At 51.3% G+C, this 15,766-nt stretch overlaps 5 protein-coding genes across 5 annotated transcripts; 4 read left to right on the top strand and 1 right to left on the bottom strand.

Annotated features, from left to right (window-relative positions):
* Window positions 1-442: 442 nt before the first annotated feature.
* TGAM01_v206725 (hypothetical protein) lies at window positions 443-1,708 on the top strand (the record flags this gene model as incomplete). The annotated part of the gene is made up of 1 exon (XM_018806895.1): window positions 443-1,708. One exon carries the CDS (start codon window positions 443-445, stop codon window positions 1,706-1,708), a length of 1,266 nt encoding a protein of 421 aa, XP_018659985.1.
* A 627-nt stretch (window positions 1,709-2,335) lies between these two features.
* Window positions 2,336-3,568, bottom strand: TGAM01_v206724 (hypothetical protein; the record flags this gene model as incomplete). Its single annotated transcript, XM_018806896.1, has 1 exon — window positions 2,336-3,568. One exon carries the CDS (start codon window positions 3,566-3,568, stop codon window positions 2,336-2,338), a length of 1,233 nt encoding a protein of 410 aa, XP_018659986.1.
* A 4,352-nt stretch (window positions 3,569-7,920) lies between these two features.
* Window positions 7,921-8,692, top strand: TGAM01_v206723 (hypothetical protein; the record flags this gene model as incomplete). Its single annotated transcript, XM_018806897.1, has 2 exons — window positions 7,921-7,992; window positions 8,207-8,692. 2 exons carry the CDS (start codon window positions 7,921-7,923, stop codon window positions 8,690-8,692), a joined length of 558 nt encoding a protein of 185 aa, XP_018659987.1.
* A 2,712-nt stretch (window positions 8,693-11,404) lies between these two features.
* On the top strand, window positions 11,405-12,094 carry TGAM01_v206722 (hypothetical protein; the record flags this gene model as incomplete). The annotated part of the gene is made up of 3 exons (XM_018806898.1): window positions 11,405-11,561; window positions 11,731-11,904; window positions 11,997-12,094. 3 exons carry the CDS (start codon window positions 11,405-11,407, stop codon window positions 12,092-12,094), a joined length of 429 nt encoding a protein of 142 aa, XP_018659988.1.
* A 2,198-nt stretch (window positions 12,095-14,292) lies between these two features.
* On the top strand, window positions 14,293-15,561 carry TGAM01_v206721 (hypothetical protein; the record flags this gene model as incomplete). Its single annotated transcript, XM_018806899.1, has 1 exon — window positions 14,293-15,561. One exon carries the CDS (start codon window positions 14,293-14,295, stop codon window positions 15,559-15,561), a length of 1,269 nt encoding a protein of 422 aa, XP_018659989.1.
* Between the last annotated feature and the right edge of the window lie 205 nt (window positions 15,562-15,766).

Genomic DNA, 15,766 nt, shown 5'->3' with positions numbered 1-15,766 from the left:
GCGCGCGGAGACGCTGAAAACGTTTGAGAGCAAGAGCCTAGAAGAGAGATTTTTTTTTTTTTTTGGTTTGGTGTTAGGCTATTCGCCATTCGGGATGTCCCTACATGGGATATATAAGGACTGAAGGGAGGTGAAGTTAGGAACTATCTTGCTTCATACTCACTCAGACTATCACGAATAAAATCAACAGCTACCTTCTTTTTCTGATTTGTTTAGTGTTGTTTAAGTTTGATTGCTTATTATAGAATAATCAAGACAAGACTTGCACTTATTAGACTTTATACACGGTACAACGGCAACTCTGCTCGTCAGCAACCATCAGCATCGAAAGCCCCCTTGCATACAAAAGAAGACATATAGAACCTATATATACAAGTCGTCAACCCTCTCTTTATAGAACAGTTACAACAACTATTCTTACACAAAAACTCCAAAGTCCACCATGGCCGCCCTCACCCCCGCCCAAATCGCCATCATCAAATCCACCGTCCCCATCCTCCGCGAGCACGGCCCCGTCGTCGCCACCACCTTCTACGCAAACATGCTCGCCGCCCACCCGGAGCTGCAAAATTACTTCTCCCTGCGCAACCAGCAGACCGGCGCCCAGCAAATCGCCCTCTCCAACGCCGTCCTCGCCGCCGCCATCCACATCGAGCGCCTGCAGGAAATCGCCGGCGCCGTCGACCGCATCGCCCAGAAGCACGTCTCGCTCTTCATCCTGCCGGAGCACTACCCCATCGTCGGCAAGTACCTCATCGGCGCGTTCCAGCAGATCCTCGGCGATGCCTTCACTCCGGAAATCAAGGACGCCTGGGTCGTTACCTATGGTCTGCTGGCCGACATCTTCATCAAGCGCGAGGAGGAGCTGTACGCCGAGGCGGGCTGGCAGGGCTGGCGCGACTTCACCATTGAAGACAAGGTCGACGAGGCCGAAAACGTCACCAGCTTCTACCTCAAGCCCGTCGACGGAAAGCCGCTGCCCGAGTTCCTGCCGGGCCAGTACATCAGCCTGCAGATCCCCATCCCGGAGCTCAACGGCGTGTTCCAGAGCCGCCAGTTCAGCCTGAGCCTGTCTCCGCGCCAGAGCGCCGACCACTACCGTGTCACCGTCAAGCTGGAAAAGGACGGCCAGCAGCACACCGTCGAGGAGGTCGTCAGCGGCAAGGTCGCCGGCCTGGTCTCGCAGCGCCTGCACGAGCAGTACAAGGTCGGCGACGTCGTGCAGCTCAGCCCTCCCCACGGCGAGTTCACCTTCAGCGCCACCGCAACGCCTGCGTCCGCTCCCATCGTGCTGCTCTCCGCCGGCGTCGGTGTTACTCCCTTGCTCTCCATCCTCGATACTATCCTGGAGAGCTCCTCTCAGTCCTCTCGTCCCGTGACTTGGATCCACGGAGCGCGACACTCTGGAGCCGTGACATACGGCAAGTACATCCGCGAGGCCGAAAAGAAGCACAGCAACCTGTCCACCAAGATCTTCCTCAAGAACGTCCAGGAGGGCGACAAGAAGGGCCAGCAGTACGACTACGAGGGCCGCATGGATCTCGACGCTCTGGAAGCCGATGGCGTGCTGCCCCTGAAAGATGCCTCTGCCGAGTACTACATCTGCGGACCAGAGGAGTGGATGATTCAGACCCGGGCTGGCCTGGAGAAGAAGGGTGTCAGCTTGGAGAAGCAGCACCTTGAGCTGTTCCGCACTGGAACCCTTTAAGTGAGATGAAGATGGAGAAAGATTGATTTGGGAAGCATACAAGGATGGGCAATAAGAATGATTCATAGACAAATATTTAGATGGGCATGTAGATACACTCTCCTCTCTGTGGTCGGCATTGAGAATTGATAGCAAAGCGCTGGATTTTAATAAAGAATACCAAAGTAAATAAAAGACTTGGAAGTACAAAATGTTGTGAACTCGCTTTTCTCTTAATAGTGCCCTTATAGTTGACGAACAATGAGAAGAATTGTATATACTATTCATTGATATCTTTAGTATAAGTTTAGGTGCATTATTAATTCGCAATCCTGGAATTGAAGACTTAATCAGAGTAATTGAGACTAGAAACATAAACAACTCAGCTTTTTCTAAAAACTGTTATTATGGTTGACTAACAATGCGAATCATACATAGTCATACACACAATACACCAGATGATCGAGAGTTATAGGGTAAGAAAAAATATCCAAGCATTTATTGTCCAACCAGTCTTATCGTTGGTTTAGTCTAAATTCCACCACAAAAATTGTCATCCTACTATCCTCGAGATAATACAAAGTTTATTTACACACAAACACCCTATAAAGACCGCACATCATCGTCCCATACGTCATCTCTCCTTGTTTAGAAAAGGGTAGCAAAGATACCAGCAACGAGAGCTACACCGGCAAAGGCAGCGCCGGAGACCTTGTTGATGGAACCAGCGCTGTGGGAGGAGGTGGAGGCAGGGCTAGATGATGTCTTGGAGGCAGAGCTATCAGAGCTGGAGTCAGCACCCTTGGCGCTTCCAGCGTTGTTAGCGCCGGACTGGCCAGTCTGTGAGGGAGCGGTGACGAGAGTCGAGGGGGTAGAGCCCTTTCCGGTGGCGGTGGGCATGGTGATGGAAGAGCTGGTGGACTTGGACACGGCAGGGCAGGTCAGGTTGAATGAAGGTGTGCCATCCAGCTTCTGGTTGACGCCAAACTTGACCGTGTTGGCTGGGTTGGAGTCACGCAGGTTGTACCAGAAGGTGGGAACCTTGTTGAACAGAATCTCGCAACCAACTTGGTCCCAGTAGGACTTTGCGTTCTCGACGCTGGGAACAGCCTCGTCCCAGCTGGGGCCGGTCAGGGGCCAGCCGGTCTCGGTGACCCAGACAGGCTTGCCGTTGGCAACGCCAAGCGTGGTCTGGTAAGCCGAGTTGAAGAGCTTGCCGGCATTGTCAATCTTGTTGCCCTTGCCGGTCTCGTAGAAGGGGTACTCGTCAACACCAATCCAGTCGACAGCGTCGAGAACCTCCTTGTTGGTGCCGTTAACCCAAGCATCCCAGGTGTCGACGTGTCCAACGGGAACGCTGGAAAGCGCAGTGTTGGCAAACTCCTTCTTGTAAGCGTTGATGAAGCTGAGGATCTCATCGGGGCCGTTGCCGACACCGGCCTTGTTGGTTCGTCCAGTGGCCGAGTCACGGTACAGGTCCTCGCTACCGATGGAGATACCGATGATGAGGTCGGTGAAGTCGGAGCCGTACTGCTTGACAGCGGCGCTCAGAGCGGCAAGCTCATTGTTGATGTTGGTGGTACCAGAGGCCCAGACACCGAGCAGGATCTTGGTCTTGGTCTTGATGGCAGCCGAGAAGGCCTCAATGGGAGTGTTTGTGGAGTAGGCCTGGATGTTGGTGTAGAGACGGACGGCGTTGAAGGTGCCGGGAGCGCCAGGAAGCTTCTGGGCCGTGGTGAACTCGGCCAAGAAGTCCTTCTCGAATTTGGCGGATTCGTCAGGCAGGGTGGCGCCAGAGTTGAAGCCGAGGTAGTTGTTCTGTCCAGCAGAAACACCGGCCGCAAGGGCAGCACCAGCCGCGATGGTCGAAGTCAACTTCATGATGGAAACTGTGAAGATTTAAAGATGGCAGAGAGCGTAATGTGCGACGAGCAAATTGCAAAGAGCGAGTGAGTCTATTTTCTATTGGGGCCGGATGGGCAGTGAATGAACGTCTACAGTAGACAAAAGAATGAATGGCGCACGCAGCAAGATGGAAATGCAATGCAAAAAGAGGAAAGAAAACTTGAAGATTTCGAGCAAAATAAAAAGACTGTCTGTGGATGAGGGAAAGGGAACGACGCTTATGAGCTGCGGCGTCGCGAAATTACACGCAGGGGCAGCGACGGCGGCTGGGAGCGCTGCAGTCACGTGCGCTTCAGGGACCGGGAGCCTGTACCTGCCTGTACCTGCATCTCCTGGACCCAAAAGTTGAAACAGGAGTGCATAGCCCCCCAGCGTCTAGCCGCATTGGGCAGCAGCTGGCACTCATCGCGCATCTAATTGGCAGCTGGACGGCTATGGCCGAGTGCACAGACGTGGAAACAATACGAGCTGGGCCAGCAAACAGGCAGTGCGGGCAGAGGTACCGCGACCAGAGCGTCAGTCTTCTGGGCAAGATCTGCGCCGAGACGAGATTATGCTTGTTTGTTATTGTTTTTTCTCCCCTGCTTTTGTTTCTGCTTCCTTTTCTCTCATATTGTTCTTTTTCTTTTCTTTTCTTTTCTTTTTAGATTCGTGCCCATGATAGGGTCGTCATGCCTACCTACCTGGGCATCTCATCTACCTCATACTAGTACTCCGAGCCTTCATACAGAGCGCGAGGTGCATACAGTAACAGTAGGATGATTCAATACCTCATTGAAACCCCGTCTCACAGAGAGAGCACACCAGCTACCGGTGCGCAACTTGCACCTCAAGAGATGAGGCTCGTATTAATAGCTATACAAGCACTACAGCCCAATGAGAGTAGAGAACGCATGGCAAGCAGTGCGTAGTAAGGGCTGGTGTTCTCCCTTGTGGCGAAATGAGTGGCGCGCTGGAGCCATGTTAGTGCCCAGCGCAGATCCATGCGCTCCAGGACAGACGAACATGGACCTTTGATGAAAGAGGGGTCTCGAGTTGTTTATATACTCCGTCGGAGTATGGAGAGCTTCTTGCTAGTGCCAGTACCTGTTAGGAGTATATTATACGCAAGTGAGTGCCGCGGCACAAGCTGCATCGCATATCGCATCCGGGTTTTATAACGCCAGACCGGCGTCTTCCCCCCCCCCACCTGGAAAGTAAGCACCAGCAAGTTTGACCGAGATGGATGGAGGAGGCCGGGAAAAGGCCCGCGAGTTCAAGGATGCCAAAGCGTGGCTCTTCATTGGCTCTCTGGTTGCTTTCACATGCGACCCGAAACCTGCTTTAGTCGGCGCTCGAAGTTGATTCTCGAAATGGGGTAAAAATATCTTAGCGTGACTAATGGAATGGACGTCATTTCGGGGAGTAACGGGGCTGGCGGTGCTATGAAGTTCCTGTCTAGGAAAATCACCTGGTCGGACTGCTGTAAAGGGATAATACCTAGGCCCTCACCATTACAGGGCAGTACCGGACGCCAAGCGAGATTGAATCATGTAGGGGGAGTTCCAGACTGTTTGGGGATAAAAAAGTTAAAGATTGAACTTTTGTCTTTGTCAATACCTGGGGTGCCCAGTAGCTTAACCTTGGCCCGGCAACTTTCGCCATTGGACGGCCGGCAGGGCAGAATACTGGGACTCGAGCAGCTATCCTGTTATGGCAACTCTGAGGCAAAGCCAAGTGCAAAGAGTTGTGGCCTATCGTGCATCAAGTTGAACAGGGAGCGCAGGCTGAAGGTGGTATTCAGCACTAATTGGCCGAGAAGGCTGCCAAAGACCACTTTTTTGTCATGTCATGACTCTCGCAACTCGGAATGATTCCCAACGTTTCTGTCGTATTCCGTATCATCTCCAATCATGTTGTCGCGTTCCCATATTTGTGCGGACGTCAACGGCGTCCGGATTACTGATCGGATAGGTTGGCCAAATAGGTACTGTCAGGGGTGCAACAAACGCCGCGGCCTATCACTTACAATTTCTTGTTATGGCAGACCGGCGGTGTTTCTCGCACCCCGCATGATAGTGAATAAAGGCCGCAAATCCGTATATGCCGGCAATTATCTGCTGCTCGGTAAAAAAAAAAGTGCTGCCCTAAATGAGAATTACCGTCTTGGCTTCTAAACTGTCGCACGCGAGGCCTCCCTGACTCTTCTAGGCTTCTCCCAAATAGAGCCATGACTCAGCAGCCGCGAGGGAAGAGCCGCACTGGCCGCAATTACCGCGGGGCTGATTGGCGGATTTGGCGCTCGCTTGGCTCTGGTTGGATGGCTCAAGCGCGCGGAAGAGGATAGATCCGAGCCTTAGCTGACAACCCGCGAGGCAGACTTTCTGCCCGTCTTCCATTTCCATTCTGCTGCTCTCCCACAAACGGACACGATTTATGGAGAAACCGGACGACGAGCCGCAGGCCCTATCGAGCCGGGCCAAGGCGTGGCATGGCTGTGCTTACGCTGGCTGGGCTGCATCCGGTACCCGCGAGACTAAACTGCAACATGTCATTGGCCACAATAGGCGGAAAATTTCCCGACTTGTCCTTCAGCCAAGCGATTATTAATATCACCATGCCCTGATCCTGGCTCTGGCGCGTCTAAGCAGCTCGTGCAGTGGCGATGCTGCGTCAATCTGGGATGCTAAGCGCGCCCTTTTGCTTGTCTTCCCGTGATCCATGACGGCATCATCTTAGGAGGTTAGGTATCATGGAAATAGACTATCTTTGACGAGGGCCGTGCCAGGATCCTCATGTCCTGGCCTACCAGCTGTAAAAGGCAAATGGAGCATCTTACCGTTGGCCAAGAGGTACTCCTGCTGACTTTGGCATAGGCTCGATTTCCGATAAACGATGGATACGAGCGGCCAGCTTATTGACGGCATGGCTGGGCTTTAGCGCGCGTATCGTCCACCTAGACTCATTTCGGCGTCTCGGTCGGGGCTTATACTGATGCTCACCATGTTTCTCACCACCCTTAACCGCGCTGGTCGTACGTTTTGGTGTCTTGCTTCTCCCGCCGTTAGACCCGCCTCAATGCAGACCTCCAGCCCTGTTCGGATCCGCCGTGGTTCTCCATCCCGCACGAATGGGCCACCTATTCGGCTTTCGGTCTAGTTCCAACTCCAGTTGGCTGGTTCGCCAGGAACCGGTGGCGTCTTCGCACTGGAAAAGTTTCCCAAAGTGCGAGGTGCTGCATCGGATGTATCGTTTATCGCTTAAACCGTCATTCATCTCACACCGGCGACTACCGCTAAGGCTGGTTTTCCAAACCCGCTAGCTAGCGTTTTGTGGTCTATCTTTACTCAGAGCCGGTGTTCTAAGCCCCCTGGAAGGCCAAGCTGAAGCAGCTCAAGCTCCCATTAGTCCACCCTAAACTCCTGTTTATCCCGATCTGTTCAATTTTCCCCCCTTGCCTTGAGAGCTTCGTGCATAGGCGAGCTGCCGCATTTTACCACTCCGTCTTCAAGGCAGAAGCGGAGCCAGCCCCACGACAATCACAAAAGAGCTAGGACTATCTTCTCCTAGCAGCCGAGTTAACGATGGCTTCAGATCAGCCTTGAGTCAGACTAGTTGGCAACTGCCACCAGAGAGAAATAGAGCATGACAAGATCACAACACTACATGGACGTGGGGGAGTTAAGCCAGTTGTCAGCACAAAGAGCCACCCCTAACTCCCCCAAACCCCCCATCCCATGCAAGCTGCAAGCCATCTAAGTTTGCAGACCTTGTCGTTGTCGCCTAGCCCTCATTACTCACATCGATTCCCACCTCAGCGGAACGGTGATCTTCCGCTGACAGTCGACCCGTATATTGCCATTTTGACCTCTCCTTTGCCTATCAACAATGCCTTGCGAAGGATTGCCATCATTCAGACCAAGTCACTTGCTAGTTGTTCTAACTCTCTATTGACACAATAAGCCTTTTATCCATGTTGGCAGAAGGCAGATTTTCTGCTTGAGCATTGCGAAATTAGGGTTCACACGCGCACACCAAAATATCTCACAACCTCTCGTACGGCGCATACCGTTTCGGGAATGAAGACAACAAGGCCCTTTGAGGATGGTCTGTGTGGTAGAGAGCTTGACATCTTTCAAGCTTCAACAGATGATATAAACTTGGGATCCCATCTTCCGCAACTAGAAGACAGGATTCCCAAGCAGCCAGCAACAACAGCGATAACCGCAATAACCGCAATAACCACAACAGCCACAACAACCACAACAACCGCAACACGAACAAGACGAACAACAGCGTCGCTTTTGCCATCCAATTCCAAGATTTGCTTCGTAACCAATCGACCAACCATGTCTACTCCTCGAAGCGGTGGCAGTGTGAGTTCCAGGGGCTCTTCGTCTCGATATCAGGAGACATCTCGGGTAAGTGGCGTCTTTCCACCGTTGTTATCATGGACACTTTTTTTTTTTTCACTTTCTATAAGAGTGCAATGGAAGATCGTGTGCAAGTTAATACATTTGCACATGTGTGTTTGAACATGCAATGGTCACTTACCTAAGTGAGAGACTCAAGCTGCTCAACATCAGATGCAAGATGATGCAAGAAAGCCAATGCTAACATTGTATTGCATTACAGTCCTCCATCCAGCAACTGGTAGACTCGCTCAACACCCACCGCATCAACACCTTGACGGAGCTCTGCCGCATCGAGCGCATTGCCGCAGCGTGCGACTCCGAGGCTGACGCACGGGCCTTTCAGCAACCCATGACTTCGGCCTGGATCCACTACGTGACGAGCAACCAGTTCCTCATGGAGCTCCGCGGCCTTACGCGGAACTATCCGCTCAGCGCGGACATTGTTGCGGAAGCCCATCGCCGCGTGCGTTCCGACCCGGAGAGCAACCGCAGCTGGAACCTGGCCTGGCTGTGCCTGACGCGGATGCGCGACGACGGGCTGGTGAGGATCTTTTCGGACACGGAGGCGCGCAAGCCTGAGATGTGGGGGGGCAAGGTGCCGAGCGAGAAGATGGTGCAGCAGCTGGCCACTTGCTTTGAGGACGAGTGGCGGACTGCGATTGAGACGATGCTGAGGCACTGGGCGACGCAGCCGACCTGGTACTAAAGCGTGTGCATGTTTTTTCTGCATGGTCTTTGCGATGGAATTCAGGTTGGGAAGCGGTAAAGCATACTGCCGGCGTGCAGGCGTGCCTTTGGATATCTGCTTCTTCTTCTTCTTCTCTTCTCTCCCTGTTGTTGCTTTGATGTCTGTCTTTTTATTTTCTTTCTCAACGGAATTTTTTTCACTCTTGTTTCTCTCCTTTTGTTTGTCTTTTTCTGTTATCTTTCTTGATGGAAGCTTTCTTTTGCCATTATTAGTTTCATTCTTGTTCTCTCTTGCTTGTATTGGGTGTCTTTTGTACATTACCAGGAACGATGTCACATGTGGACATTTCTATTTCATCTTCACCTCAAACTTTCTCTTTTGATGGCTGCATACCCATATAGCGTTGCGTTACAAAGTTCCTTTGACATTTGGCTTTGGCATAGGTGCGGTGGCCACTGCGAATTTTCCTTCTTGTTGCGCTCGCTTTTAGAGCAAGTTTTGTTCTTCTTGTTATTTAGCAGCATGTTCTCGTATGCTGTTACTTGAAATGGGAGGGTTGTCTTCTTATCTCGTCCTTTTACTTTTTAGATAGCATAGATGGTGTTCCCTTTTTGGTCGGCATCATCAGTTTCTAGGAGATGTAGCTGTGTATAGTACAGAGATAGTCAGCTACACCAATAACACGCATTTGACTCGAGTTTGGCCCCTGCAACCTGAGTAATTCGACTTACAAATCGCAACGCCACTCATTATGAGAAATTGGGAATCAACTGCCTGCTTTAGTCATGACGAACGATGTTGGGCACAAATATCCTAAGTAGTATCCGTAAATGAATCCTTTCCCGTGATTTTTGTATCTCGGGTCTCGCTGCACGTTTTTGGATTCCTGGGATACGATGAATGCATAGACGGACACTACTGCACGAACTCCATCCCGCCGTCGCCTTACAGCGAATCACTTACAGCGGCTCTCACTTACACCTTACAGCGGCCACAGCAAGCCGAGCGGCTTCGGAGTCGGAGTGGGCCGCCTCTGTTTCGGCGAGCAAAAACAAGCCCTGATTGGCCGGCGATTATAGCCAGCCAATCACGCTGTAAGCATCCCTTCCAAAAACGTAAAACAAAGAGACAAGAGCAACACCAATCATTCTATCATTTTTTTTTTTGATAAACCATCACCGGTTGTTTGTACCCGAGGCCGCGTGCAACGCTGACGCCGAGGAGGTTTCACCGGACTTGTGACTCTTTTTTTTTTTGACTCCTAACCGGCAGACTATGCCGAGCCACATGGACCTATCATGAAGTATTGGACTGGTTTTAAAGGAAACACCCTCTATTCACTCTTTACTATAAGCAGTCTTTGGGATACCAAGGATGGTTAGGGAGTTGCTTTATACAGCAAGTATCCAGTCCAAGTGTTGATACTACTTGCAAGTTCAATGCTAGGCCCCACAACCCCAACATACGGCGTAGGTGCATTTACTCCATCCGTGTACGCGGCTTACCGCTGCGTGCTCGGCGAGTGTATCCGGTAAGGTCGGTCTCGAAGCTTGATCGGTGAAACGAATCTGAACAGAGCCAGAATGGAAGAATGGGCCAATGAGTCGTTCGCCGAGTGCTAGATTGCTAAATGCTAAACTAATCCGATGGAGATGCTTCTTTTTTTTTTTAGAAAAAAAAAAAGATGGAAAAGGAAAAACGGTCAGGCTGTTCATAACGTCGTGTTCGGGATAATGATCCGCATTTAGTATCGGTTTGCGTCGTACCTACGGCCCTGGGGTCGGAGCTCCTTACGGAGTAGCAAGTACCAAGATCGGTTCTCAGATGTTGAATGCGGCAGGATTTGATACCCCGATGTGATACAAATCAAGGAGCAGGTAATCGAATAGTTTGCTTGCTGACGAATTCGTCAATCTTTCTACGTCTCATGATGCGAGTGCATAGACTCCCTGATAGGCTAGAGATGAGCTGAATGCACGGTATAAGTGATGCTGCACTGTGGGTTATTCAACTCGAGGCTATCGTGGTCGATGCTTATAAACCGACTTGTCCAGAGGATTGGTAATAAGAACACCATTGGAAATATAATCACGACGATACAGGTATTCGGGTTCCGCGCGCACTTGGAGGTGGATTCACTGATGCCTGGGTGTAATACATGTATCGTCGTGCCTACTCACAGCCCTAAACAAACAAGCCTTTCAGCCCCACGACCGCCATCCCAGTCTAGAAAGCGGTTCCCACTACGTCCAGCAAACGACAATAAACAAGCTTCCAGGCGGAGGCAGCCCCCAGCCAGAAGGGGAAAGATTACCAGCCAAGAACTGGACAAGTCCGATTCTTGCTCCCTAGAAGCCCAAAAGTCGGCTTCGGAGCCACAGAGCCGCTATACTTGATGGTGGGGGTGCGTTGTGGGGAGCACCCAGAGCATAACCCTTGCTTATTCCTAGCCTGATCACCCTATGACGACCCTTGTGATGTGACAGCGGCAGTTTTGAAGCCACCTAATAAGGCAGACATATATAATAGGCAGGCAGACGTTGTAATGGATTGCGTATATATGCATCGATATATATTACGTGTGGTAGCGAAACTACGTATGCCTCTTCCGCGGCCGCGGAATCCGTTTCAGCCTCTGCTTAAAAAAAGCAACACTAGAAGAGAGAAGAAAAGTGATAAAAAGACACGCAAGAAAGGGGGTTGAATGCAGGACTAAGGAAAAGACCAGTCATGGAAACTGCCATTTGCTCATCTATAACACGGGCCGCGGGACTTGGAGACACTTTTTGGAGAGCGAATCTGCGAGACGTTGCGGTGATGGCCATGTCTTCGGATCCGAATCAGAGTTTGAACAAGCCTTCGGGCAAGGGAAAGGCAGTGACTCCAGGTACGCACAAGGTTTTTTTTTTCTTCTCATTTGAGCTTGAAGTCTTTTTCTGCAGTTTCTTCGCTTCTTGTCAAGTTGAAGCGAAGAAAAACGAGAAAAAAAAAAGACGCCAATGCATGCCTGCATAGAATGACTCACCGTGTATTGTTTACTAACAAAGGAATATTAGTTGTGCCGCCGTCCCTTGCGTCGTCGTCGTCTACATTTCAAGTCCAAATCAAGTCAGAGCACAATGTCATGGAGCGTCTTGCACTCGAGTTTTCGTCATTGCCGGACAGAGAAATGGTGCCTGAGGGTACAGATTCAACGGCTGGGCAGCAACAGCAGCTTACAGCGCCAGGGTGTAAGTCAAGTCTGCCACGATTTGAGACAACAGTCTCATATTCTGGATTACTGTATTACTTACTGTGAGCTGATAATATAAAAAAAAAACAGCATCTAGTCAGATTACTCCTACTTCAAACACGCCGACGAATAATCTCATCACAAAGACTATCCGCGCAGCCATGTCGGACATCAACAAGCCAAAGTGAACATGTCCAGCCTCACTGACAGCCAAAACACCAACAAAATGGGTATCCGATTGGAGGGAAACACAAAGCATAGCGGGCGTCCTTTTTCTTCTCCTTCTCTTCTTCTTTCCTAAAGTTCAATATTTCTTTGTTTCCTCAATCTTTATTGTTGGGTTGATCTAAGCGCGGCAAGACATCGGCGCAATTAGAAACTTGAAGAGTCATCTCACGACTAAAAACGCGCGTCATAAATCGGTGAGTAGACGCCAACATCAGACACGCAATCGGCACTAGGAGACAGGCGTGTTTTCGGCACTTTGAACAGGTAGCAAGACTAACACTGCATCACTGACAGCAAGCGAGATCGAATCGACAACGTCCAGTGCCGGCGTTTCCAGATTGATAGAAGGAAAATATGGAGAAAGTTGGTGGTGCAGGCGCTTGTCCGGATCGAGCTCGCCGAGAGCCGCGATCTTGAGGTTCGGCTTCGGCTTACTTGCTGGGCGTTGGGACAATTCTGCGGTGGTGAGTGTGAGACGCTGGATCGGCTTCGGGTTTGCTGCGAGCTGAGGAGATATAAATGAAGCACGAAGACGCTGTCACAGCTGCCTGCGTTTGCATGTTGACCAGCTCTTGTACTACTAGGCAATACTTGTACTTGTCTCAGTGCGGGATTACCAAGAGTCTGTTGATGCTCTTTCAAGTGCCGGAGCGAGGAATCCCAAGTCGGAGCATTTCCCCCATGCACGTGTCTAGCCATACGAAGCCATGTGACGGCGAGTTGAGGGGAGTTTATGGTCTTGGGCGAGCATCTATTGCTCTGTGTTGTACTTATTCAGCTAACAAGCAATACACCAAATATTACTACTATAACGATGCCAAGTTCTATGAAGCTTCCAACTACTTAATTTTCTTACTGATTTCCTTCCAAAACATACATACATGCATCTTCATCTTTACATGTATCCAGCTTCATCTTCTATACATGCATTCTCTCTTCTTCCCCACACGCCCAGTACCACCTCGCCACATGGCTCCAGGCCAACGAAGCTCCATCGTGCTACCTGCTATCGCAACCATCTAGAACCAACAAATTTCTTTTTCTTTTTTCTTTTTTCATTTTTCAACGATAATTCCCTTCACAGGTTTTTTTCCATGCCACCACTATAGCTAGCCGCTCCTCTAGCGACGCCCAAGCCCTCCAATCAGGTCGCTGCCGCTGGCGCATGACCCGCTGCAAGGGCCGGGAGGAGTCCACTAAAAGGCTTTACTGCGGGCCGCTACAGGCGCTGCTGCTCCCTGCAAGGTCCTGTGGCCGGGTCAGCTCTTTTACTCGAGTCTTCTTCAGCTTCTACTTGATCCTGTTTCCAGCTTTTTACATCTCAGCTGCTTCAGCCTCACCAAGCTATTGTTTCTACACCTGCCACACTTCTTCTTTCAACCTTGTATAACAACCAAATCATCTAGATATAATTCTTACTTACAACCACGTGCAGTAAACGAAACAACGCCTTATCGGCCGCCCCGCAAATCGGCCGGTGCTAAACCCCATTGTGCTCCCATTTTACTGCCTAGTACGTGCCATTGCCCGCTAGCTCTCCCCACCGCCTACCTTCTGCTTTCAGCTGTGATTTTTTTTCTTCAATAGTCTGGTGTGATAATAATTGTTGCCTCTGCCTCTTTTTTGCCCTCCTTCTTTTTTTCTTCCTCTTCTCCTCTACAGCAGCAGTCTGCAACATCTGCTCGTAACCGAGTAGATTTCTTCATGTGCGTTGCTCACTCATAGGACTGCCGGCAAGCGACTTGGAGTCTTTGCGCTTGCTGTACGATTCGTACATAGGGACGAAGAAAGACTCCACTGATTTCGGAGCTCCAACATTGTCATTATCACCAGCATCACCATCGAGATACCCAATATTTATGCTCACGCGCATATACACCGTTATACACCGTTATAATCACACAGGTATGGAATGATGGACACAGTCGGCCGCATAGACTTTTGCCCGTCTGTCAATAGAGCGCATCGTTCTGACGCCACACTTGCTAGCAATTGAATGACCCGCTCAAAGCGCCTTCAAGAACCAACAACTCCAGCATCTGCATCTCCAGCAGCATCTCCAGCAGCATCGCCAGCTTCAGCTTCGGCCTCTGCCTCCCAGCCTCTGCTCTCAAACTCCTCCTCTTCCAGCTCGGCTCCGTCCTACGGCACCGCCACCATGGCCATCAACCCCGCCCCGCCCTACGTCGAGGCCGACTCCAAGCTCGGCTTCTCTACCACCGTCGTCTCGTCCGGCTCTGGAGACAAGAACAATGATACTCTTGTCGCCGAGAACAACAACGGCGATCAAACCGCTCCCACCGACGCCGCCCTCTCCGAAGGCATCCACATCCTCGAGGCGTCCTCCACCCACTGGTGGTCCTACCTGACCACCGCCGACTTCTGGGCCGTCATCGCCGTCGGCCAGGTCCTCTCGCTCTGCATCACCGGCACAAACACCTTCACCTCGTTCCTTGCCAACGTCGGCACAAACATCCCCGCCTTCCAGACCGTCTTCAACTACATCCTGCTCTTCCTCATCTACACCTCCATCATGCTGTGGCGCGACGGCCCGCGCGTCTGGTGGGACATCCTCGTCAAGGACGGCTGGCGTTACCTCATCATGAGCTTCCTCGACGTCGAGGGCAACTACTTCACCGTGCTCGCCTACCGCTACACCAACCTGCTGTCCGCCCAGCTGCTCAACTTCTGGTCCATTGTCTGCGTCGTCATCATCTCCTTCATCCTGCTGCGCGTGCGCTACAAGATCTTCCAGGTCTTGGGCATCCTCATCTGCTGCGGCGGCATGGGCATCCTGCTGGCCTCGGACCACATCACCGGCTCCAACGGCGGCCCGGGCGTCGACATGGTCAAGGGCGATCTCTTTGGCCTGCTGGGCGCCACCCTCTACGGCGTCTCCAACGTCTTCGAGGAGTGGCTCGTCTCCAAGCGGCCCATGCACCACGTCCTGGCCTTTATGGGCCTCTTTGGCATGATCATCAACGGCATCCAGGCCGCCATCTTCGACCGCACGTCCTTCCAGCAGGCTCACTGGGACAGCTCCGTCGGCGGCTGGCTCGCCGGCTACACCATCTGCCTGTGCGTCTTCTACACACTGGCGCCCCTCATCCTGCGCATGGGCAGCGCCGCCTTCTTCGACATCTCCCTGCTGACCGCCAACTTCTGGGGCGTCATCATCGGCATCCACGTCTTTGGCTACACCATCCACTATCTCTACCCCATTGCCTTTGTCTGCATCATCATCGGCCTCGTCATCTACTTCCTCTCGGGCAGCATTCTCGGCGACTCCAAGAAGCCCTGGCTGGGCGACAACCAGGAGGATGGCGTGGCTGGCTTCGGTACGGCTAAACTGCGCGCCCTCAACGCTGCGAGGAAGGCTCAGTTGAATGCTACCGGCACCGAGGCTGGTGCTACTAGCTCTGAGTAGAAATATCAAGTACCAAGGACAAGAGGAGGAATTTTGGTTTCGGTTACATAAAAGGAGAGATGGAATAACGTAATTGTTCAAAGGGTGGATATAATGAAAAAGATATAACATACATCTATATCTATACATATACCCAGTACTGCTTAATCTATATGATGATTTATTTCTTTGAGTATACAAAGAAACAAACACAATCTTGGATTTT

Source organism: Trichoderma gamsii (assembly GCF_001481775.2).
Source record: "Trichoderma gamsii strain T6085 chromosome Unknown Scaffold_23.2, whole genome shotgun sequence".
NCBI lineage: Eukaryota > Fungi > Ascomycota > Sordariomycetes > Hypocreales > Hypocreaceae > Trichoderma > Trichoderma gamsii.
This window is presented reverse-complemented; position numbering and strand designations above follow the sequence as displayed.